General features: G+C 37.9%; 1 protein-coding gene across 2 annotated transcripts in view; it reads right to left on the bottom strand.

Moving 5' to 3' along the window:
• PTCHD4 (patched domain containing 4) overlaps positions 1-27,225 on the bottom strand; it is a gene marked incomplete at both ends in the record, with an annotated part of 66,412 nt that overhangs the window by 16,128 nt on the left and 23,059 nt on the right. For both annotated transcript variants that reach the window (XM_081313188.1, XM_081313189.1), the window contains one exon: positions 15,675-16,155. In XM_081313188.1, coding sequence (XP_081169314.1) covers positions 15,675-16,155 — 481 coding nt within the window. The remainder of the gene's footprint in view (positions 1-15,674; positions 16,156-27,225) is intronic.

The raw sequence follows: 27,225 nt of genomic DNA, 5'->3' as shown, positions 1-27,225 counted from the left end.
ATGACTAATTTAAAAGGTTAGCTTTTAGCACAGGAGCATTAAATGAGATGCAGTAAAATCACATCCAACAAAAGCACACTTCTTTAGTGAAAGAAAACTCTGGGGAAATCTGGAAATCTGCCATAGAACATTGGAATGGTTTTAGTTTAGCCAACCAAGCAGACACTAAGAATCAGAACAAACTCAAGCAAATAGTATACTTAGGACACATGCCATTGATAAACCCATTGGACTTTAAAAAATCCCACATTGTTTGGTGGTATCTTCAAGTTATAGGCTACAGCATTACATACTCAAAGACAAAGTGAATTTTTGTGGTTCAGGTGACCTGGATTCTACTCCTTATTCCTTAAATCCCATAGTAGCTACCTCTGATTCCAGTTTTGGTACCCGCACCCTCAGACTTGGAATGAACTGCGTGTCTTTAAGCAAAATATTTCAGATAATTTGCAACATTATTAGAAGACTTGTTCACAAGTGTTGTAATTAAAAACTTGCTCTGTGAGAGAAACCATTTACTAAGATCATCATTATTTGCCAGTTGATGCTGTTCAAAACTGTGCTCAGCCAAATTCTGACATCCCAAATTAGGGCATCTTGTTTGTAAGATGAAATAACTTCATGAAAAACTATCCACTGTTTATTTTTTAAAAAAAAATATATTGTTTTCCCATTTTGAAGAAAATGCTCATAATTTTCTGCAGCTTTTTTTTATATATCGTATGTTTCTATTTTGAATACTCATGTTTGCGATGAGAAAATACTGCAGTTGACATAGGATCATAAAAGCTGAATTGCCCACTACTTTTCCATGATAAGAAAATCTGTTCTGGGTCAATCATAGGAAACCCCCACAAACACACATACTGGTAAAAGCATAGTGAAATGTCTGCCTACTGTGTCATTTGGGCACCAATATAAATACAACCGAAAGCAATCTTCAGCTTCTTCTATGCTCACAAGGATGTTTTTACATCTGCGGCAATCATGGAAACAGCTGGCCTTTGCAGGTGCCAGGACTATTGCCGGTCAGGCAATGTTTTTCAAAACTGAATAATTAAAATTTCTATATATAGGAATCATCCTGGCAATGAATCACACTAAACTGAATGTTTCTTAACATGAAATCATACAAAGAAATGGGATAGTAGTGATGCTCAAAAAAGATGTTGCTAAGGATGTACTTGACTATAATTTTAAAAAGAAAAGAAATATTGTAGAAATAATGAATATGCTACAACAGTACATGCATTTACTACAGTAGATGGAAAACATTTGACCAGATTGTGGTACACATACTGAATAACTGGCATCAGACGTATTATATAATGAAATAAAACGTTATATATATTTTAAAACTTACACGAATAAACATTAAATGAAATAAATTAGGAGAACATACAAGATCAAATCAAGGCACAGAATCAATATATTCCATTCAGGCGAACCAAGTCTGCGGAACCAAAGGTTTATGTAATACAGAAAAAAAGAAGTGGAAAAAATATTCCCAAAATTCAAAGAGGGAAAGCTCAAGTTGCTTTCAGAAAAACGTATTTCAACAGCTAGAGGCAGATGGAAGATGAAAGCCTTGGGCAAGAAAAGTATGTATGGCAACTTAATTTAGATTTTCAGGGTCAAACAAGAAAGGACGAGGAAAGATATCTCAATTATGTCAACAAGAATCAAAACAATAGGAAAACATGTTTTTAAAAGTTCAGAGAAAACATAGGGGACTGCTCAAAACTGATCTTAAAAAGGATCCAAAAGAGGCAAATGATGTGTAAGAAAAATAGACTGTGCAAAGGCTGGTAGGGTGGCAGATACATATCTAGGAAGGGAATATGGTGAGGAACAAGTCAGGTACAAGAGGCAATGCACCAGCTGTTCAATAGGAAGGCTCAAGGCAGGTACAGATGAAATAACCACTGAACAGTTCAAAGACTCTAAGACAAAGCTCTTAAAGTATTCTTTATTAACAGATATGGAACAAGACTGTGGCCTCAGATTGGAAAAGATAAGGGAATGAAGCTGTATTAAAAAGAGAGATGAAAAAGAAGGTGCAAACTACTAGACCAATTGTTCTAATTCCTAGCATAAGCCATAAGTTTAAGATCAAGTCTTTCAAAGAATAATACATCCAAACTTGATAACATACATGTCACATAAGCCCAATACATTTCAGAAAAAAGAATGGGGCATAAGATAGGATAGCTAACATTTTTATGTACAGGTATGTGTGTGTGTGTGTGTGTATTTATATAACCACCAATCTCATTGCTGTGACTCTGGGAAACTTACAAAGTTAGAAATCCCCCCAAACAATACACAACTCACAAACAAAATCATTTATAACATTAAAAACAATAAAACAATTAAAAACATAATGCTGTAGAAGTACCATTCATTTTACTAAAAGCACAGCCATTTAGCAGGGTCTCTACCAACAATAAGAGATCCCCTGACCACATGGCAAAGCCAAGTCTTCAGGCTCTTCTAGAAGGCCAACAAGGTCATTTTAACATTCTTAAAAGTAATGTAATTCCCAATATACTTAATACTTTGTGTGGAATCCGTATATGCATTGTGCATGTGTGTGTGTGTGTGTGTGTGCATGCAAGTGTGTGTTGACCTTGTGGGTCAAGTCGGATACAAAACACAGAATCATAGGGCTGGAAGGGATTTTGGAGGTCTCCTTGTCCAATTCCTTGCCCAAAGCCAGAGATATAAGCTTGAGATATAAAGACTGGATCAAATAAGCAACTTATCTATCCCCATGATAAATTATGGCTTATACCAAAACAAAACAACGCAAAACAAACAAAACAAAAAGAACCAGAAACTTCCATGATAGATTATGGTTTATACAAAAAAAAAAGAAAAAAAGAACCAAGTTTCTTGGATTCCACTGAGCTTGTAGAGAAAAAAAAAGTAATTTATTCTGCATCCTGCCTAAACCCTTCATTAAAAATGTGTTTTTGCAATGTCCTAAAGATGTTACATTTTGGGAAGAAGTATGCTACAATGTTTAATATTTAATATTTAATATTTTCTAGTGCAACACATTCTGTTGAACCACTTGTATACTATGTGGAAATTGAGAGTTGGACCATGGAAACTGATTCTTCAACGTTACAAAGAGAATATATGGCCTCAATTACCCACTGGATTGAAGAGCTGATATTTTTTGTATCTTATAAATGAATTAAATAAATAAATTTGGCCTGGATAATAAAAAGGGTTACTTTTATTGAAACTGCTATGTAAAAATTTCAAATTATATACATCTATATTTACCTGAGATGTAAATAATTATGTAAATAATTTATCTTGCATTGTTTTTCCCCTCTTTCCTCTTTCAAAATATTCTTGAACACCCAATATAGATTATGCTAGAATGTGGAATCTATTTAAGCTAATGGATCTGCCACAACATCAGATTATTCTTCAGAAGAATCTTTACAATGAAGGAAAAGCTACTCTTACAACTGAGGTTGGAGAAGCAAAGTGATTCTACATGGGAAGGAGACTGAAGCTAGGATGAATATTTCCCCCATTTTTTTTTTACCTTATGCACCAAATAGATTATAAGAATGGCAGACTTGGAAGATACAATAATTGGAATCAAAACAGGAAGTAACAAGATTGATAATTGGCAATATTTAGACAGCATCACTTTATTGGAAGTAAATAAGCATGTTCTCAATGTAAAAAGTAAAATGAAAAGTACTAAATATTAAACAGGATAAAGATAATGTCAACCAACTAATATGCATAGCAGATGCTCAAGAACTAATGGTGGAAAACAGCTTTTTTTCTTGAGCTCAAGAATAAATAGAGTCAGGCAGTTTGCTGAACAACTAAAGAAGATATTACTTTTGAGAAAAAGCAATAAAATAATGAAAAATAAAAATATTTCAACAACAAAGAGCTGAATAATTAAAGCAATGGTTTCCCCTGTGGTGATCTATGTGCCTATGAAAGCTGAACACCAAAAATGAAAGAAATAAAATATTTTTGTAGTATGTATCTGCGGTATTACTAAGAGTACCATGAACTGCAGGAACTAATTGTTTGGCTCTGGATATAATGAAGACCAACTGCTTAAGCCAGCACAAACTCGCATAGTTGGGCATATCATTTGAGCAGATAATGGATCAGGGGAAAAATATTATGCATGACAAGTTTGGGAAAGGTAGAAAAAAATGAGAAACAAAATATATGGTAGATGAAAGAATGAATAAAATTAATGGACTATCCTTACTATATGGAGCTCAAGATGGGAAGTATCTGTCCATATAGTCAGTAATTGTTCAGCCCAACTTGATGGCATCTAACTCATTATATAGGTACCAATCATATCTACAATGCTGCAGAATGCAAGGAATCCCAATAGATTCTTGTTACTACAAGATTTAGAATTAACCGCTGTATTTCTGTCTTCAAGACACACACTTAAAACCTTGAAAAGATATGAATTATGCCTTGCAAAAAGTCCACCAAAGTACATTTTATACATAAATCTATAAGTTCCTTAAATTCATAGGTAGGTCTCTTCCAGAATATAGTCAAGGTTAAATTGCAAGGAATACAGTAGATACGTTTTAATAGAATAGAATTTCTTTCTAACCGTGATTAGAAAAATGTGAAATCTCAGAAATACTTACACACTTATTTTGTTGATATGGTATCTCTAACTGATTGTCAATGACCCTCATTATCATTATTAGTGACAAACTGAATTAGCCATTATTAACAACATATTGTATCAACTTCTAAATGGTAAGTTTATTTTAGTTGGCAGTATTTAATAGTTCAGAAAAGAGTATGAATTTTAAGTACTAGGCTTTTATCTCATTAGAAGACAGTAAAATTAGAATATCATTCATATTGGGGAAGGCACTGATGCTCTCACTAGGTGTGGGAATGGTGAATGCTACTTGCAAAATGAAGACAAATGCAGAGAAGGAAGAGTCCTACTCTTGAGAATGTTCATTCTTATAAGTATCCTTGCTTGAATGCTTAACAATGTCCTCGTTGAGTTGCCTTGAAAGACATACCACAACATTTGCAGATGGCCTGTAAAAGAAAGCAGTCTGGAAGAACAAACAAAGGAACCCTTTAAGGAATAGCCTGCATTATTCAGAAAATTCTGAAGGTAAATAGGAACAGGCTTTAGAGATACTACTAACAGTGAGTCACAAATTACCAGCCACTATCATTGTAAAATGACAACTCAACCAAAATGGCCTATTCACTTGCAAAAGGTAAGGGAAATTCCAATTACTAAAATTAAATAATTTTATTGTAAATATGTAAACTAAATATATTTGAAATATATATCAACAGAAAGCATTATGTGTGATACATGCAGTTGCTTATTCATAGTCTAGGACAAAGACATGGGTAATTTTTCACAGAAACACTTTGGAGGCAATTACCAAAAACAGAGTAATTTACAGGAAAAAACAACAACAGGAATTTGTGATTGTCCCCATCTTCAAGAAAGGAGGGGGGGAAAAACAGACCCAGGAAACTACAGACCAATCAGTTTAACATCAATATCTGGGAAGATCCTAGAAAAGATAATTAAAAAACAGATCTGGGAACAACTAGAAGCAAACAAAGTCATAACTACTAGCCAGCATGCATTTGTTAAAAACAGATCATGCCGAACCAATCTCATCTCATTCTTTGATAAAGTGACTAAACTAGTAGACCAGTGAAACACAGTGGACGTACTATACTTAGATTTCAGTAAGGCATTTGACAAGGTAGACCACAACCTACTCCTTGGTAAGCTAGGAAAAGGTAGAATAGACAACATCACCACCAGATGGATCTGTAGCTGGCTATCAATCCTCAATGGCACTACATTCACATGGAGAGAAGTAAGCAGTGGGATACCACAAGGTTCCGTCTTAGGCCCAGCACTCTTCAATATCTTCATCAATGACTTAGATGAGGGAATTGAAGGGGAACTCATCAAATTTGCAGATGACACCAAACTGACAGGAGTAGCCAACACCCCAGAAGACAAACTCAGGATCCAAAAAGAACTTGACAAACTTGAACAATGGGCCCTATCCAACAAAATGAGTTTCAATGTCGAGAAAAGCAAAGTCTTACACTTAGGCAGGAAAAACCAAATACAGATTGGGAGACACCTGGCTTAAAAACAGTAACTGTGAGAGGGACCTTGGAGTCCTAGTGGATGATCACTTGACTATGAGCCAGCAGTATGCAGCAGCAACCAAAAAAGCTAATATAATTCTGAGTTGTATAAGCAGAGGCATAGAATCAAGATCAAACAAAGTATTAGTACCACTTTGTAAAACCCTAGTAAGACCACACCTGGAATAATGCAGCCAATTTTGGTCACCATATCACAAAAAAGATGTTGAGAGTTTGGGAAAAATTCAAAGAGCAACTAAGATGATCAAAGGCCTGGAGACTAAAACATATGAAGAACGGCTACAGGACTTGGGTTTGGCTAGTCTAAAGAAAAGAAGAAATAGGGGAGACCTGATAGCAATATTCCAGTATCTGAGGGGCTGCCACAAGACAGAGGGGGCCAGGTTGTTCAACAAAGCACCAGAGGGAAGGACGAGAAACAATGGCTGGAAACTGATCAAAGAGAGAAGCAACCTGGAATTAAGGAGAAACTTCCTGACAGTAAGGACAATTAACCAGTGGAACAGCTTACCCCCAGAAATCATAGGTGCTCCATCACTGAAGATTTTTAAGAAGAGACTGGACAATCACCTGTCTGAGAGGGTGTAGGTTCTCCTGCTTGAGCAGGGGGCTGGACTAGAAGACCTCCAAAGTCCCTTCCAGCGCTATTCTTTTCTTTTCTCTTTTCTTTTCTATTCTAAATTTAGGGAGGTTCTGTTACTTTCTTTGTTTTTTGAGGAACAGTCTAAAATTCACAGTGCCATTAAACAAAACAATGACTTTGCTTCAATTGTAATGGTATATGGAAATTGTACTTTCAGACTTGCAAGATTCTGTTAGTGTAGCTTTAAAATAAAGTAGAATTAGCTACTGCATCCTGCATCTTCTACCTTACCTGGTAAGATAAGGCTGACATCAATCTTGCAAGTCTCAAAGTACAGTTCTCCCACCATCATTTTTACAGCTCAGAAACCTAGGGAGAGTCCTTCCCCCAAGCCTTTTGGTCTGACCACAATGCAGCTTTGGTCCATGCTGTCCCTGATCTGGCTGTTCCCTAGGCAGCATTTCTTTGTTCCATCTGCCAAGGTCATTCCCAAATACCATTACAGGAATTAAACATTTTTGCTGATGGGCAATTCATCTGATTTTGTTTCCAGGTAACTGAAATATGACCTTGTCTCCAAAGAAGGATTCAGAGCTTCAACATCCAAAGAAAATTCAAATGAGGAAAAATTTGGAAATATTCTAGTAATTTCCTGTTAAATTACAGGCTTCTGCTATATTTGGCTCTTTCATACATTTTTCTCCCAAGGTTTTCTTTTAGCATTTTTTCCTCCATTTTACCCTCTTCATTTTTACTTTTCTAAATCCTTGACTTTTGCTGACTCTCCCAATGGCTTTTATTTTATAATACTCTCTTAAAAAACATTTTTCAGAAACTGAAGAACAAGAAAACAATCTCTTCCGTTTAATGTAGCAAAAGTCATTCATTCAATAATTGCAATTTATTCTACTTAGCACTTAATCTTTAAATGAATATTCTTTATTCTCCGTATTAATAATCAGTAGCAGCTGTAATATAATCTAAGGTCCTAACATATATGCATATGATTGAAAGAAGCAACTAGTCTTGCAAGCTACTCTTAACACTTTTCTTTATAAACTGTATTTGATATATTTTATTATGAAGTAGAAATATTCCCAATTATCTGTGCATACCTCTATGCCTCAATTTTTTCTCTTAAACTGTTACAAAATAATCTGAAATAGTCCAAGATAATTTTCTGCCAATCTCAAAATGTATAACAGCAACAAAAAGGATTAGCCCATTATGCTCACCCTCTAGTTGTCTAATAACAAAATAACAAAAATGTTATTCAATTAGTGTCCTGTTCCTTGAACCATGTGGAGTAAAGACACTTATTCTCATGTTAATCAGTTGCAGAGTGAGCAATGACTGTCTCATAGTTGCATGCATTTGATCGCTGGCAAAAAAAAAAAGCTAAGCAGTTGTTATGAAGGAAACATTCCTATCTGTCAAAATGCCATTTTTCTGTGTTGTATCTAAAAGCCCCTGTGATATCGCACACCAGCAAGTTTGCAATCAAGTACTTTTCCCAGTTTTTCTATCTATGGTTTCATGCTGCTATGGTGGTTGGAGGAGGAAAGAGGGATACCTAAGTGCAACACACACACACACACACACACACACACCAATTAAAAAACCCTATATAGGCAGACTCTAAAAACAAGACACTAAATTTCTATGGGAGAAGAAGGGCAATAACTGCAAAAGCTGGGGGAAAAGAGGAGGCAAGTGTTCCCACCAGTAAAAAAAAACTAGGCTTCCCACAAAGTTTGTAGAGCCATAGCATTTCAAAAGAAAAGATCACCTTTATTACAGTTTCAGATACAGCAGAGCTGTCAGAAATAAATTGACCCAGAGCTCCAAAACAACTGACACTGTGACATTGGACAGGTCCTGAGCTGATCCAAAGTGACATTGAGCAGATGTGGCCTGAGGTATTTAAATGTCCCTGTAGAAGCAAGAGCTTAATACTGAAATGCAGATGCTCAATGTGTTGCTATAGAGCACAACATGAAGAGGGCAGTCATCACTGTGTTCATAAAGTATATTGTCTCTAATGGTTTTAGACCATTAGCTAGGATTGAATGTGATGTCTACCTCTGCAACAAAAGCAGGCAGCTATCCCAGTGTTGGGGTCCACAATTCACTCCTCCAATCAACTGAATTGAATAAAAAGAATTCTGTTATCAAAAGGAGAATGATATCATAGGAATGATATCATATCATTTATCATATCGTATCACTTATCACCTGGTATATAACCAAAATATATAATATACAGTATTTAAAAGTTATATTTTAGAAGTGTTCATTGTAGCAAAAAGAATAAACAAAGGAAATCTCTGTAGATACAAATATCTACACTATTATCATTTTCAATATGTTAAGAATTGCAATAGTAGCATTTATCTGTAATGAGGATTTTAAAAATTTTTTTGTTGAATTTACCATCTCCAATGATAAAAAAAAACCTTCTGCCAGTTCATTCTTCCTAATATATAGGAGGATCCGGAGAGGTTCATCTGGGTTCTACCATCCAGCTTTTCAGATCTGTTGCTAGAATCTGAATCTTCCAGCTATATTCCACCTTATCAGTTTTTAAATTGCAATGCCCAGAAGTGAACACAGTATGCCATGTGAGGTCATACAAAGCATATTAGAGTAGCACCTTTACTGCTTGGTGTCTAGTCACCAGCTTTCTATTGACACAACTTGGAACCACTATACAGTATTAGCTGTTTTACCCATGGTATCTCACCACTGATCTGTGTAGAGCTGATAACCAAATGAAAAGCTCCAGAAATGATTTCTGTATAGCAAGGTCAAGGTCAAGCACACTCTCTATATATACTATTTCTGCTTAAATACAGAATTGCATTTTTCTATTTTGGAATTTACTTCATTACCTGTACTTCCCCTTTATGTCAGTCAGTATCATACTGAATATTGTTTCATTCTTAGTTATCCCATCCAATCTCATGCCATCTGCAAAACTATTTCTCTGTCCAGCTGTAAAAATATTAAACCAAATTGGGCTCAGGGAAATTTCAATAAGATTTTATTAACTATTTATTAATCAGGCTTGATGAATTGCTGATCCATTAAACAGCTATATGGATCATATTTTAAAAGTTTACAAGGAAAAAATGTGGTCTTTGTTGAAAATCATAATGAAATTACTATATATTGTACTATATCCGCTTCATTCTCCTGATGCATTTCTTGACTAGGATGCTCCCCCAAAAAACACATTGCTTTTAATAGCCAAAGCCTTTCCCCTGCACAATGCATGCATTTTCAATGCTTAATGATTAATTAATACTTTTTCAGATACCAGCATCACGGTTGTGTGTAAACCGACCAAACCAAAAAAAAAAAAAAAAGCTTGGTCATCTGTGAGAAAGAAGCCTGCTATTATTTTTCAATAATAACAATCAGTGCTGGTCCTGACTAGCACTGATGATGTTACCTAGTTTGGGTAATGAAATGTCTGTAAGAAAACAAGCAAGCTCAAAAATCACTAAGGATCCCTCATGTCAATCCTGAGCTACAAATATTCTCCTTTATAAGTATAAAAAGAATCAATGGAGAATGGTTATTTGTTGGTGGAAGAGACCTCCTGGTTCGTTTTGAACTCAAGGTTTGGTCTAGGACCACAAAACAATGATTTTGCCCTTCAATGAAGAGAAATCTAGAAGTTCAGCCATGAGGAACTGGCCCCTGACAACAGGTAACAGCAAGAACCGGATAACAGGTAGTCCTCCACTTACAACCACAACTGAGTCCAAAATTCATTGCAGTTGTTTAGTTAGTAACACTTCTTGACTAGTTAGTAACACGTTGTTAAGTGAATCTGGCTGCCCCATTGTCTTTTCTTGTCGGAAGCTTGCAAAAGATGATCACATGACCACCACCCCCGGGACACTGTAGCCGTCATAAATATGAATTAATTGCCAAGCATCCGAATTTTGATCATGTGACTGTAGGAATGCTGTAATGGTTGTGTGAAAATGGTCAACTTTTTTCAGTGACGTTGTAACTTTAAACAGTGACTAAACGAATGTTTGTAAAGCATTTTAATGGTAGTATAGCATTTTAAAAAGCAAAATAAAAATATTTTGTTCACGGATTTGGTAAGCATTTAAAATTAACCTGCCAATTTAAGCAAAGCCATGTCCACCATTATATCCTCACCATGCAGTTCTGTGCTGTTGTCTATGGAGAGTCTCAGTCATCCAGGTTAGGGTTGTCCCCAAAGTGCTTTTTTCCAAAAGGCAACTGGACTTTGTTTCTTCCTTGAAGATGTTTCAATTTTCATCCAAGAAGCTCCTTCAACTCATGAAGAAGCCTCGTGGATGAGAAGGAAAAAGGAAACAACAAAGTCCAGTTGACTTTTGGGGAGAAAAAGCACTTTTGGGAGTTCTGTGCTATTATACAGTCTAAATAATGTTAGCTGTTGGGAATGCACTTCAGAAGGTGGGAGGAAACATAGCTTTGAGATTAGTATATGAAGATATGCGGCAAGATAATTTTTTTGAGATAACAAGGAAATAGATGCAAAATACAGGGGCTCAAAGCACTTGCTTGCACTTCCCACAGAACATCTTTTCTCCAGAAGCAATCAGCTAGATTGCAGATTCCAGCATCTCTTCTGGAGCATGAAGCTACTGCTGTTTTGTTTCTGTCAGACAGACTTCCTTGGGCTAGGGATCCTATGCTCAGTGGAAAGTAATGTTCTGCTGAGGAGCTGAAAACACTTCTAGTATGTTATCCTATCTCTTAAGTTGCATAAACCATTTGGAACTAAAGAGGTTTTTATAAGCCTTAATGACTCAGGGCATTCTTGTTCTAGATCTGCTGTGGCTCATTCATAACCTCAGTCTAGAAATGCACAAGTTGATTGTTTTGTGCACTAACCTAAAAGCAAGTGATATTTTGGCTCTTCCAGAATTATTTTTTTTTAAAAAGGAATTTTTTGGGAATGCTATAGATCAGGCATGTCAAACTCACAACGTCATGTGACGTTGCGTGATGTATCACAACTTTTTCCCCATTGCCGGCAATGGGGTGGGCATGGTTTCAGTATGATGCATCCGGCCCGCAGGGCGGCAGTTTGACATGCCTGCTATAGATAATTACATGATCACTATGAATGATATTACCTAGCATAGTGTTTCATGGAGGATATTTTTAATTGAAAGTATCACACAGAAAGCTCCTTAATATCATTTCAATCTGTATTACTGACTTACAGATAGAAAGTGGTTCAACTATTTCAAAAGAGTTTTTTTTTCAGATGCCCCTAAATCTCAAAAGAAACTACTTATCTCTTTCCTAACCTAAGAATCACATGGGTGTGATTATTCTATGTGATTTCTTCTATGTGATTATTATCATTTCACTGATCCAGAAACAACTAGACTCTTCAAATATCGTTGCACGCTATGGGCACATGGAGAGTAGCCACATCAGGAGCTCACCTTTGATATCCTTGCTGAAAGTTTATCTCCAAGTAGCACAAGGTATCATGTGGACCTCTGGCCAAAATAGCTTTGTACAAGGGAAGAATTTTCTTCTCACATGTTCAGAACTGCATATCTATAATTCACTAGATGATCTTTTAAAACATGGTAGAATCTTTAGAGCAAAGAGCCAAAATAAAGCAGCAGGGTTTGTGTGAAACAGAGAAAAAGAGAGAGATCTCCCACCCATCCTAGCAATTTTGCTGGGACACCCAGCTGATTAAAGATAGGGTTTATAGCCACGACTCACCCAACCAAGCACTTATTTTATAGTATATGGTTTCCTCATTGAAATCTTGCATTGTTTGTGAAGAATCATTTTAATTGATTATACAGTATATAACATTCACCATGTATAGGAGAAGTATAAATATGAGGCTGGGAAAATGCCAGAGAGATTAGGGCTTTTTTGCCTTCCTCTTAATAAGTTACAGGTCACAAACAACTTCTGATATGATCTGAATATCTGACCTAACTGTACTTCCATGAGAAGTACAAGGAAAGCAAGAGAAAGAAAGAATTGAAAAAAGCTAGATCCAGATGTCTATTGAAGCCTTCAAATACAATAAGACCTATTGGTTTAAGACAGATATGTCAAACACAAGGCCTGGGGGCCAGATCCGGCCCGCGAAGTGGTTTCATGTGGCTCGCGAAGCCATCCTGGAAACAGTGAGGAAATGGCCCCCACTGCCTTGGCCCTGGCCCAGAGACCCTCAGGTCTGTCCCATTCCTGACCACGCCCCCATAGGCACCCTTGATGCGAACTATGTAGAGCTGGCCATGCCCACCCAGTAGGCCATACGCACTCTAGCCACGCCCACCCAGCAGGCCACGCCCACCCAGGCCATACCCACCCAGCCCCGTGAGGCCAACTGCAATGATGATGCGGCCCTCAATGAAACTGAGTTTGACACCCCTGGTTTAAGACAACACAAATTAGGCCCAAACCAATTAAGAGAGCTTGAGCGATTGTTAAAGATGTTTGATTTTTTTTAATTATGCATCACCAATTTTATAAGCTGCCTAACAAAATACAGTCTTAAAACAAACAAATGTTTAAAAGGAGTAAACAATAAAGTAATGTACTTTGTTTTTCTGGAATGGGAGCCATTATTCCCATGGTGAAAGAACTGATCACAATTCACCTAGTACTGCTAGCATTTGAAAGTATTCAGAGTTCAATTTGGCACTGTCCTATTAAGGATGATGTATAGACCACGCCAGCTTATCTCTGCTATGAAGCATGGTCTTTTCAACCTTAATGAGCTGATGCTGGATGTGGTATGCATTGCTATATTTCCAGATACAAGCAGTGACAGTTTTCTTAAATTAAACCATCTTACAGTTCCTTAAATATAAAAAGCTGAATGTATCCATATCTCTGAATATCCTAAACAATGAAACAATCTATATATCCCCAGTGAAGAGCTCTTAACTATTGCAGCAAGAATATAGCAATTTTGACTGCTGTGCAAATTTATCTTACAAGAATTCAGAAACATTCGCTCTGTAGTTTTATTTCATTTGTTTGTGTGTTTGTGAATGAATGAGTGTCTTTGTGTCAGTTCTGAATTATGGCAGTTGCCTGCAGTTTTCTTAGCAAGATTTTTGGAGGTGTTTGCCCTTGCCTAATTCCTAGGGCTAAGAGAAAGTGTCAGGCTCAAGGTCACCCAGCTGGCTTTCATGCCTAAGGCAGAATTAGAACTCACACTCTTCTGGTTTCTAGGCCATCACCTTCATTAGTTCACCAAACTGGCTCTCTCTCTTTCTCTAGTTACATGGAAATTCTGTTAACGATTTTGAAGAGAAAGATACCTGTCTTGAAATTAAAATAAGACTATTTGGTCACCCATTGACTCTGGCAGTAGATTTCACCTCTAAATAACTCTCTAAAAATAGTCTTCTTTGCCCATGGTGATCTATAAAGGTACCATGTATAATTAAATGGGAAGGACCTGAAAATCAAATGGAAAGTCTATGCCCATCAAAAATAGACTACCTAAAGGTCAAATACACACTATCTCTACAGAACAAGATCAGTTATTTCAATCTAAAGACTGACTGACAGAAAACTCATCCTTTGCTTATAGCTCCAGTTTTGATTTGCTGATCAGGTCAGTCCTTTTATTTAAATTAAACCTGCCCAAATACATGTTACTTGCTTCAAAAGTAGGATGGTTTCATGATATTTGTTATTTAATTGAAATACATAGCATCATAATAACTTATTGCAAACATCTTGGCAATTGCCTTAACTTCAGAAAGCTAGAGATTATAGAAGATGTATAATGTCATAGTTTTAAAAAAATCCTGGAAAATATCTGATGTTTAATTATGTTGAAAATATTTAATTAAAAGCAAAATCTCATTATGGCCAAAGGATTAGCTTTCATGTGTGTGTTTGTTTGTGTGTGTGTGTGTGTGTGTGAGAGAGAGAGAGAGAGAGAGAGAGAGAGAGAGAGAGAGAGAGAATTCAACAGTTGTAGAGTAGCCCTAAGTGTAATTTATTTGTAGTGCTTTATACAGGTAGCCCTCAACCTACTACCACAATTGAACCCCAAATTTCTAAGTGAGACATTTCTTAAGTGAGTTTTGCCCATTTTACGACCTTTTTTGCCACAGCTGTTAAGTGAATCTGGCTCCCCCATTGATTTGGCTTTTCAGAAGGTCACAAAAGGGGATCAGGGGGGCCCGGAGACCCTGCAGCCAGCATAAGTAGGAGTGAATTGCCAACAGTCTCAGTTTTGATCCCGTGATCATAGGGATGCTGCAATGGTTGTAAGTGTGAAAAATGGTAATAAATCACTTTTTTCAGTGCTCTTGTAACTTTGAATGGTCACAAAATGAACTATTGTAAGTCGAGGATTACCTGTACTTTATTTATGATTAAACACGTATATGATCACATTGCAAAAGCACAAATCGTACTTCATAGAAAGAGACTTTATATCAATAAACATGCATGTAATCAGAATGTTAACTTCCTTTGCAAATTATGCTCTTTTTGTCCCAATATTTGACACTTTGCCTTCTAGAGTTGTTTTAATCTCCTCCCTGCCCTCGTCTTTGATGTTCTGATTGAATTTTTTTTCAAAACCAGTTCAGCAACTCTCTAATTTTTTAAAAAAAAAAACACATTTTTTTCTTCGTTTTATAACTGGGATCCATAAAAGATCTGCCTCTTGGTTGAGATTTGGTTCCAATCATTCCACCCTCTCAGTTTTTCCCCCTTTTTCTTTTAACAAAGAGATGGGGCAATTGCTTAGGGTGGTTTATAAGCTGCAGGTAAATCAATCGAGAGATAGCCGTACTTATACAACATAGGACAGGAGCTATTTACAATTCTGTCATTCAGCAACACTAATCCTATTATTAAAAAGATAAATAATTACCCATTGCGAAGAAAGGGATTCCCAACAGAGTTGAATTATATTTTCCATCAGTAATGAAAAATATCCCCGCAGCAGTAACACTGGAGATACAGATTGTGAGCACTCCCAAGAGCCCAAGAAATGGCTTGCTGCGCAGGCAATCTTTCATGGAGCTGGAGAGGATGGCCACCAACAGAACAAGCATGAGGCTCACTAAGATCTTGCCCCTGGCGAGGATGCTGGTCTTGTGAAAGTCCCTCCACAAACTAAAGGAGGCCAGAGAATGCAGCTGTAGATCCTTGTGATGGAGCTGCAGCTCATGTATCAGTTTGCAGAATTCATTCTCCCACTTCTCACTGATGAGGTCCTGGGCTGCAGAAGGGTAAGTCTGGAGGTAGTAAGTGATTTGGACAGCTCTGGCTGACTTGATCCTTGGGTCCTTGCTGTTTGGCAACTCCATGACTCCGCCAAGCTGGTGGCCAATAAAGCTGCTTCTCCCATCCTGAGGAGAAAAACCAAGGGATATATATATATATGTTAGGGTGAAGCTTTTTCTTAAAGTACAAATAACAGCACCTTGTGAATTTCTCCTACAAAGAGCTTCCTAGAAGACAAATCCAGTTATCAGTTATGCTTTTCTGGGATGATAAAAATTATAAGCACATTGAATTAAGTTTTGAAGACCGTAAAGCAAAAGGAAAGGGGATGAAAGAAACTTCAGGGAAGACCATGGTCAACTGGAGGAATTGCAAGGATGGCAAGACACCCCAATTCAATCAGCAATGTGTTGTGTATATTAATTTAACTACATATTCTTGCAAACTAGCAGGGGGGGGACTAAAAAAGCTATAACATACAAAGGTTTTGCTGCCTCCTCCTTTTCTTTATAAAAATACTTTATCAATGAGAAGGAGGGCAATAGAGCAGCCTCACAGACAAATGAACAACAGAAATTAAAGGATTGGAATTTGTTTTTTCTTCCACTTATATTTTGGGTTATTCCACATCCAAACAATGAATGAGAATGCCTTTGTTTTGCTTTTCAGTCACGTTAAAAAATAATGTTAATTCCATAAGAACAAACAGTTTTAAAGAAAAGTACAAACAAAATGGGAACCAATTATGATCCTTTATGCATGAGGCAACATTCACAATGGTTATTTCTCTAACTGAAATTATGGACAGAGCCCATGACCAATTACTATTAATCCATCAATAACAATTTGAAATCATAATAGAAAGAATTATTCCCTAACTACATATTTCTCACCTTATCAGGGAGATAGGTGGTATATAAATTTAATAAATAAATTGATCTGAAATAATTACCACCATTGTTCTATGGCCAAGTTCACTAGGCTACTGTTGAGTAATACAGTAAAATAATTCTTTTTAACCCTAATAACCCATGATTTACATATGAATCTAGAAGCAAAGTTACAGTCCTACACACAGTTATTTGAAAGGAAGCCATATGGATTTCAATGGGACATAATAATGTGTAGAATAAATATTGGTTTCATTCCCAAATGTGTGCATAGGCTTCTCTATTAAGATGAAGTTGTCACACTAAATCTCCTTGTTGTAACTGTACTTGGTCAAAGTTAAATAAGACATTCAAATCTTGCTAAATCAGAGGTCGAAACAAATCTTATTTCCAGATTTGGAAAGCAATTGTAATGGGGAATTTCACTATGACAAACAGGTACAAAACATTACACTTCCTGCTGTTGGCAAAAACACTGGTTTTAAATCAGAATAGTGAAATTTCCTAATTTAAGGAATTCATAACTTTTTTTAAACCAAACTAATTAAACTGTTTTTCTAAGAAACAAGGCATCATGCACAGTGTTGATATTTGGTTTTTTTTAAGAATACAAAAGAATGCAACAACCTTCTTTGACAACTACTTTGCTGAGTTCCACCATACTGTTTATTACAATAAGCTAGTAGTGTTAGCATCTGTATCTCTATAAGGCATGAAACTATGTCAATTGACTCTCCTGTCGTATTTGGATTGGCAAACTGTCAGCCCTTCAAGACAGGCAACAGAAAAGTTGGAAGGGAGAGGCAACTGCTCCTTACAAAACAGTCATGCATGTAGTTGTCCACATAGAGAAATCCATGAAGATACTGCCAAATACAGCATTGCAGTTATTAGCCATTGATCTCAGATGCTTTTTGAAAAACAGAAACTTGGCCCCATCCTTAAGTAGAAATCCTTGCCTGAAAAGTTAGTCAACAATTTCTTCCTGCACAATTGCATACATGGTATTTATAGGAAGGAACTGTTTGTTTTTGGGTTCACTTCCAGTTCCTGTGGATTGGTCAACACATGGCTCACACTTGTGTTGGATGTGATCGTTTCAACTATGTAAGGAAGCTGAAATTTCTGATAGGCAATACACACCCATTCCATTCATGATCCTCTCATCCAAGCTATCCCTTCCAGATATGAATGTAATACGCTAATACTACAATAGGGAGAGGTACCTTCCATTCCTAGGAGATGCTGAGTAACCAAGGAATGCAAAAACTATAGATTGTAAATCACATGTCTGTCAGTAAATCAGCCAACTTGCTTGCCTGCCTTTGTTTCACACAACTGCTGACTGGATATTTTCATAATGGCTAATATGCCACTGACTGTTTAGCCGTAGTTGATAACAAATAGCAATTGTATCATTATATAATCTCATGTCAGTTCTAAAATAATTCAAGGAAGGGTTATACTGCTTTCAGTAATGAAACAAGAAGAAACAATTCATGATACCACTGATAATATCTGTCAATCGCTTTAAACTGTGATATTTGTTTGAAATTAATTTCTAAATGTGCCACGCATGAGCATGAACTTGGCAGAAAGGAGGGGCAGCCTTCAGGGAAGGAAGAGCTGTCTATCACATCTTCGGGAAGCAGATGAAAATGTACAAATGCAGAAATGGAAGCCTTAGATATTTTAGTGCTATGTGGAGAGTTGGGGACGCAACACTGGGAAAAAATCTAGGCTGTCTCAACTATACTGAACCTGCTTGTGTCTTGTGTTTGCTTTTTAAAAACTGGAGCACACTTCAGTATTGAGAATGCTGAGGCTACTAAAGTCCTCTTAGCACTTCCTTCTCGTTGGAAGCCAGTCTGAACAAAAACTTCATAGGCCTCCTCGTCTTTTGAGGTGTTTGGGAGAGAGGTTGCAATGTATTTGGCCCACATTTAAGTCCTAGTGGAGCTACTGATGTGCTCACTTCCAAGCAGAAAGGAACCAACCTATGTTCTCCTGACTTCTGCCTCAAAGCTCTACTTTGTCATATTTTCTTTCTTTATTCATTGCCAGTTGAGCATACCCCTTCCACTATTCCATCCCAGGATGCCCTTTGACTTTCTTATTTCTTCTATAGTGAGGAAATGTTGATTTTCTCGGGCCATCATTCTGGAGTGTGGAGACAGAAATAGGAGCAGCAGAACTTCTCCACTTTGTCTCCTGGTGATGTGGCTGATTTTGACTACAGGGTGTTTGGGTTTAGAGAGGCTAGGAGTAGAAGTTGCTATCACTTCACTATTACGATCCTGCCAGGTGAGATGATTTTAGATGAAAAGGACGGAGAGGAAATGGAACTAGTGTCAACAAGTGGCCACGGCCTTGTAGTGGTTGGAGATTTCAGCAGTATTGGAACCAGTGAGTTCACTCTGACTTGGCCAAAGCCAGCAAATTCACAGGCTCTCTTATCCTCTCTCACTGGCAGTAACTCAAAAGTTGAGGAACTGAGCAGAGGCATTTAATGAACATCTAAGACCAGAGGGGTAAATTTCCCAGATCTGAGAGGCTACCCAAAAGGCACGTAAGTGCTAATGGGACAGCACTCTGCAGCTCCAATTTGATGGATCTCAGCAATGCACTTATAAATTTGTTTATTGCATTTTTTCTCTTTGAACAGTGCTAAAAAAAAGCTGCTGGTGAATATTCTACATGACTGTGTGTTGGACTTTGGATTTCCTCTGGCCTCATCCTTTGTTTCTCCCTTGAATATGTTGCCTGATTGATAGTTTACTAGTCTTGATCCCTGCTGGCCTATTGGATGGATGAGTGCAGTCTATCTTCAAAGATACTGCAGAAGGACTTCTTCAAAGGCTATTTTATTCCATCTAACTGTGATAGAGCCTGAGCTTGCTTACCTCTGACCTGTGGCTGATTTATAGATTACTAATTTGCTTCTTGGCAGCCACCTGTGCTGGCACAGAAAACTCAAAAATCTGGACTGCAGGATATGTTTTCTATTCCTGAAATTATTATAGTACTACTGATGGAGTTTGAGGGCAGCAGTTGGCTTGGTGGCCCAACTCAGAACAGGGGCTTGGTGATGGGGGGAAATGGGTAGCAGGCATGTACCTACCACAAGGTTCCCTGCAGAGTTGCACTCATGAAATATTACAATTTTAATCTTTCTCTCTTTCTGAATTTACTTGGATTTGCTGTTAAAATTGATTTAATGTTATTTCAAACAATTTTTTACTGAATGATAATAATCCCAAATGTGGCACAAGAACGATGTAAAAATCCTTGCTTGTGGAGAGCTAGAACTGTCAGGTATAAACTTTTAATAATCTGGTAAAAGCAGAAAACAGCAGACATTATCTACAGCCTTAGCTCCTAGCTGACAAATTACCATTCAGAAAATCTCAAATTATGAGGTCCAAAAGCTGTGCATGGCCACACATTCAAGGATTACTGAGGTCTGTAGTGGAATCTAAAATTTACACAATAGCCCTGTTATTTTGCTTAGATTGTGATCAGTACTGTTTTTGTTTTATTACTTAAGGGAGTCAAATATTCTCTAAATCAGATAATTTCTCAATTATGTAAATGAAAACAGAGAAATAAATCTTGGAGTAGAACCATTTCCCCCAGTTTGATTCTTACCAGATATGGTGGCCAAATTATGCTGGGAGTATATTATACTGCTAATATTCATGGGAAGTCAAAGGTTAGAATTGAATGTTGTAATCCTCATTATCAGCTTTAAGCGTTTGAAGAAAAATGTAATAATATTTCTTAGGGTCTCCGTAAGATTCCACTGATACCACCAAAAACATACTATCTTAGATCACTTAACCATGAACCAGCAGTCTGTAGCAGCAGCCAAAAAAGCTAATACAATCCTGGGTTGTTTAAACAGAGGCATAGAATCAAGATCACACAAAGTATTATTACCACTTTATAAAACCCTAGTAAGACCACACCTGGAATAATGCAGCCAATTTTGGTCACCATATCACAGAAAAGATATTGAGAGTTTGGGGGAAAAAATCAGAGAAAAGCAACTAAGATGATCAAAGGCCTGGAGATTAAAACATACAAAGAATGGCTGCGGGACTTGGGTTTGGCTAGTCTAAAGAAAAGAAGAAATAGGGGAGACATGATAGCAGTATTCCAGTATTTGAAAGGCTGCTACAAAGAAGCGTGGGTCATGTTATTCACCAAAGCACCAGAGGGCAGTTCAAGACACTGATCAAAGAGAGAAGCAACCTGGAATTAAGGAGAAACTTCCTGACTGTGAGGACAATTAACTGATGGAAAAGCTTGCCCCCAGAAATTGTGGGCACTCCATCACTGAAGATTTTTAAAAAGAGGCTAGACAGTCATTTGTCTGAGATGGTAGTTTCTCCTGTTGAGCAGGTGGCTGGACTAGAAGACCTCCAAGGTTCCTCCCAGCTCTAAAAATCAAACATGGTACAAAATCAAACATCAAAAATCAAACATGGTACATTTAAAATTCCCAAGGTGAAAGCGCCTAATACATATTTCCATTAAACACTATCACACAGCACAATTTCAGGAGAGTCTGGTCCCTGGGATTGTTACTTGGGCAGCTAAGCCATTGCTCAAATCAGTGGGAATGGAAGGAGAAGAAATGTAAATATTTCATACATTTAGTACTTAAATCACACATACTGAAAATACATATACACACACACACAAACATGGTCAAATCCTCAAAAACTCCCATTTTTTAAAAAAAGGATAAATAATCCTAAAGAACAGAGTGGGATTATATTTTGAACACCTTTGTTTTGGAGCTACAGAAATAACGAAATGCAATTGCGATTATGGTAATAGTGCTGCACAGCTCTTGCTGTTGATCATATCCCTTGCATGAAATGCTTGCCCAGACACATGTAACATTTGTAATGGACAAATTTGCTGAGCCAAAATTTTAGACTTGGCAAAGCATGTCACTACACTCCCAGGATTTCCTCTACAGAAAGCAACTGCTAAACATAGATTTATTTTAAAATAGAATCCAGAAAAATTCTATTGGGCTATGGGACCCCCCACCGACAGGGAGACAATATAACTTTTAGAATATTTTACTTGGAAAACATCTCATAACATACCCTAGCTTACATTTGAGAAGCTCTACAACACCTTATAGAACTAACACCAAAAAATGATGTCCTTATCATCATGGGGGATTGGAATGCTAAAATAGGAAGCCAAAAGATAACCGGAATAACAGGCAAGTTTGGCCTTGAAGTACAAAATGAAGCAGGGCACAGGCTGATAGAATTTTGTCAAGAGAATACGATGGTCATAGCAAACACTCTTTTCCAACAACCCAAGAGATGGCTCTACACATGGACATCACCAGACGGTCAACACAGAAATCAGATTGACTATATGCTCTGCAGCCAAAGATGGAGAAGCTCTATACAGTCAGTAAAAACAAGACCAGGAGCTGACTGTGGCTCAGACCATGAACTTCTTGTTGCAAAGTTTAGGCTTAAATTAAAGAAAGTAGGGAAAAGCACTAGGCCAGTCAGGTATGAATTAAATCATATCCCTGTTCAATATACAGTAGAGGTGACAAATAGATTTAAGGAATTAGATCTGATAGACAGAGTGCCTGAAGAACTATGGACAGAGGTTCGCAACATTGTACAACAGGTAGCAACCAAAATCATCCCAAAGAAAAAGAAATGCAAGAAAGCAAAATGGCTGTCTGAGGAAGCTTTGCAAATAGCTGAGGAAAGGAGGGAAGTGAAAGGCAAGGGAGAAAAAGAAAGATATGCCCAATTAAATACAGAATTCCAAAGAATAGCTAGAAGAGATAAGAATGCCTTCTTAAATGAACAATGCAAAGAAATAGAAGAAAACAATAGAATAGGGAGGACCAGAGATCTTTTCAAGAAAATTGGAGAGATGAAAGGAACGTTTCATGCAAAAATGGGCATGATAAAGGACCAAAATGGCAGGGACCTAACAGACACAGAAGAGATTTAGAAGAGGTGGCAAAATTACAGAGAAGAACTATACAAGAATGAGCTTAACGTTCCTGATAATCACAATGAGGTGGTCACTGACCTCGAGCCAGACATCTTAGAATGTGAAGTGAAGTGGGCCTTAGAAAAGCTGAGCAACAACAAAGCTAGTGGAGGTGACAGTATTCCAGCTGAGCTATTCAAAATCTTAAAAGACAATGCAGTAGAAGTGCTACACTCAATTTGCCAGCAAATTTGGAAAACTCAACAGTGGCCACAGGATTGGAAAAGATCAGTTTACATTCCAATTCCAAAGAAAGGCAGTGCCAAAGAATGTTCAAACTATCGCACCATTGCACTCATTTCACATGCTAGTAAAGTTATGCTTAAAATTCTACAAGCTAGACTCCAGCAGTATGTGGATCGAGAACTACCAGAAGTACAGGCAGGATTTCGAAGAGGCAGAGGAACTAGAGATCAAATTGCTAACATACGCTGGATCGTGGAGAAAGCTAGAGAGTTCCAGAAAAACATCTACTTCTGCTTCATTGACTATGCTAAAGCCTTTGATTGTGTGGATCATAACAAACTGTGGCAAGTCCTTAAAGAGATGGGCATACCAGACCATCTTATTTGTCTCTTGAGAAACCTATATGTGGACCAAGAAGCAACAGTGAGAACTGGACACAGAACCACTGATTAGTTCAAAATTGGGAAAGGAGTCCGGCAAGGCTGTATACTGTCGCCTTGCCTATTTAACTTATATGCAGAGCACATCATGAGAAAGGCAGGGCTAGATGAATCAAAAGTTGGAATTAAGATTGCCAGAAGAAACATCAACAACCTAAGATATGCAGATGATACCACTCTAATGGCAGAAAGTGAAGAGGAACTAAAGAGCCTCTTGTTGCGAGTGAAGAAGGAGAGTGCAAAACTTGGGTTGAAACTAAACATTAAGAAAACCAAGATCATGGCATCTGGCCCTCTCAATTCCTGGCAAATAGATGGGGAAGAAATGGAGGTAGTGACAGATTTTATTTTCCTGGGCTCCAAGATCACTGCAGATGGGGACTGTAGCCAAGAAATTAAAAAACGCTTGCTCCTCGGGAGGAAAGCAATGGCAAATCTAGACAGCACACTAAAAAGCAGAGACATCACCCTGTCAACAAAAGTGCGTATAGTCAAGGCTATGGTCTTCCCAGTTGCAATGTATGGCAGTGAAAGTTGGACCATAAGAAAGGCTGAGCACCAAAGAATTGAAGCCTTTGAACTATGGTGCTGGAGAAGACTCCTGCGAGTCCCTTGGACTGCAAGGCGATCAAACCGGTCAGTCCTAGAGGAGATCAACCCTGACTGCTCTTTAGAAGGCCAGATCCTGAAGCTAAAACTCAAATACTTTGGCCACCTAATGAGAAGGAAAGACTCACTGGAGAATAGCCTAATGCTGGGAAAGATTGAGGGCAATAGAAGAAGGGGACGACAGAGAATGAGGTGGCTGGATGGAGTCACTGAAGCAGTAGGCGTGAGCTTAAATGGACTCCAGAAGATGGTAGAGGACAGAAAGGCCTGGAGGAACGTTGTCCATAGGGTCGCGATGGGTCGGACACGACTTCGCAGCTAACAACAACAACAACAACAACTCTCTTCTTAAACTGGAATCAAGGGTGTGTTTCTAGTTGGCTGAGTTTTATTCCATATTTAAACCCCTTCAAAGTAGCCTCAAAAAAGCCTATTTATGGTATTCATTCCCTATGTGTACATGTATATATAAAGCACTTTTCAGGTATATCCTAGCCCCTGTAATGACCTTGGGAAGAAGAAAAAAATAAGCAAGTTGAAACACATATGCTATGTATTTATTTACAGTTTCTCTACTTTGCCCAAAACAGAAGGCTGTGGGTGAATTACAAGCCAGTAATATATAGAAGAAGGGACGCGGTGGCTCAGTGGGTTAGGACGCTGAGCTTGTCGATCAGAAGGTCGGCAGTTTGGCGGGTTGAATCCCAAGTGCCGCGTAGCAGAGTGAGTGCCTGTTACTCATCCCAGCTTCTGCCAACCTAGCAGTTCGAAAGCACGTAAAAATGCAAGTAGAAAAATAGGGACCACTATGGTGGGAAGGTAACAGCGTTCCATGCACCTTTGGCGTCTAGTCATGCCGGCCACATGACCACGGAGATGTCTTCAGCTTTGAAACGGAGATGAGCACCGGCCCCTAGAGTCGGAAACGACTAGCACGCATGTGCGGGGGAACCTTTACCTTTTTAATATATAGAAGGCCACAGAAGAAAACAAAATTGAATGCAAATAGATAGCTACTACATCAAATGCAATCACTTTTGTAATATATTCCTGCAGCTCAGGAAAAAAATGTTGCCTGGACTTGCTTAGGTTACATATATTTCTTCCTGTCAATAAAGTATTTCTTTCAGTTACAGAATAAACCCTTCCAGAATGCAAAGATTGATGTTTGTGAGGTATGTGTGTGTGTGTGTGTGTGTGTGTGTGTGTGTGTAGAAATATAGCCCAGATGAGTTAAAGGAACTTTCCATCACAGTTCTATAGCTATTCGATGATAGAGGATACAGATGTTTTAGAAAACTTGCCCAGAAATTAGCATGTTTTCCACATTTAAGAAGCATGATGTGAATAATTTGACAGAAGAAGAGAGAGCCCTTTGGTAAGTTATTTAGACTATCAGTGGTGTTTTTTTAAAGAGGAAAGCTAATGAAATAGAGAATTAATGGTTAACTACTGAAGCTTATCTCACAGGCAGAAGAAACAGAGGCAGAAAAGGATAAATAATGTTGCAAGCAGCAAAGGGGAAAGACTAAAAAGAAAGAAGTGGAAGAAATTAACTCTTTCTTTTCATATACTGTGTCAGAATGCAGGAAAGAAATGACAGATTCCTCATTTCCTGTTTAATTCTAAAACAGGCTTTAAAACATTAGAGTGAGGGGAAAACAACAAACTTATGCTGACCTGAGGAAGACTTCCTTGGGATGAGTCAGGCTTGGTATGCCAGACTCTGCTAGCCTGTTTGTTCCAGAAGGACTCCTCTTGCAGTCTCCTTGTTCTGGGTGGCAACAGGACTGCAGGCCTCTGACTGGCCATTTCTGACTTAGGCAAAGTGTTTGCTAGTAATGCTGCTTCTGGAATCGTATTTTTTTCTGCACCCCCTCCAACTCCCATCACTCCTGGACTATAAGGTGAGGGACAATTGACGTTACAATCTCATAACATCTGGATAGCCACAAAAGGCTCATTCGTATTTTCCAATAGTGTCCTAGGACCTAAGCCAATCATAACCTCTGATTAATAATATTGCAAAGACTCAAGAGGGCCATGAAAGGAAGAGCTTTAGGAGTGCCAAACAACAATCCCTACAGAAAAGAAGGGCAACTAGAAAAACATTAAGGTGCTACTCATAAGGACATTCAAAATCTCATGGATCTTCATAGCCAATTAATAGGCTCTGATTAAATTGAAACAGGTGTTCAATTGAGTGTTTAATGATGTCAGTGTATCACACACTGGAGTATAGTAGTTTGCAGCCCATTTCAAGAGGAGGAATTTCAGTTGTATTTTGTTTTGCTTAATCTCTTCAGAAAAAGTGAGCCAAGGTCTTTTTGGGTGGACACAGAATGGTGTCCTTTCCAACAGCAGTAGAGACAACCAGAACTGAAATTAGCGCTGACTTTACTAAGAAAAAACATTCTTTTTTTCCCCCTGGCCATTGCTTGCTATGCTGTTCCAGCTCAGGTCAGATAAAGAACAAACTGCAGTTTAGTCGCTGCTCTCTTTCCCTCCGCCCACCCCCCACTGTGCCTGAATTGTCCTCCACGGCTTTCAAATGTTCTCTGTCTCCAAGCAGAAGGATAGCAAGCTCACTTCTGTTGTGACATGAACAGAGAACCATAACCAGAGTTTCCACATTTATGCCCGTAGGGGCTTAATAATGGGAACCCTTTATATGCTGGGGTGCCTCCTGCAGCAGTTGCACTATCTGGAGCAGTCTTAGAATGGAAAACTCTAAGACTTTAAAACATGGACATTTTCTTAGCCTCTGAGAGAAAAACTCAGCATGAACAGAGAGAGAGAGAGACCTTATCAAGAACGCATATGTGACATGCAGAAAGTCTCACAATAAATCTCAGATATATTATGCAAGTAATAGGAAAAATTATTTGGGTTTAGTGTAGTGGTTGATGTAGCCGTTGAGGCGCTAAACTAGAAACCAGGAGGCTGTGAGTTCTAGTCCCACCTTAGGCCTGAAGTCATTTGTGTGACCTTATGGCCATCACTTTCTCTCAGCCCTGAG

This window comes from Vipera berus, assembly GCF_964194415.1.
Source record: "Vipera berus genome assembly, chromosome: 1".
In the NCBI taxonomy this organism is placed as follows: Eukaryota; Metazoa; Chordata; class Lepidosauria; order Squamata; family Viperidae; genus Vipera; species Vipera berus.
The sequence above is the reverse complement of the archived record's forward strand: the minus strand, read 5'-3'. Positions and strand labels throughout refer to the sequence as shown.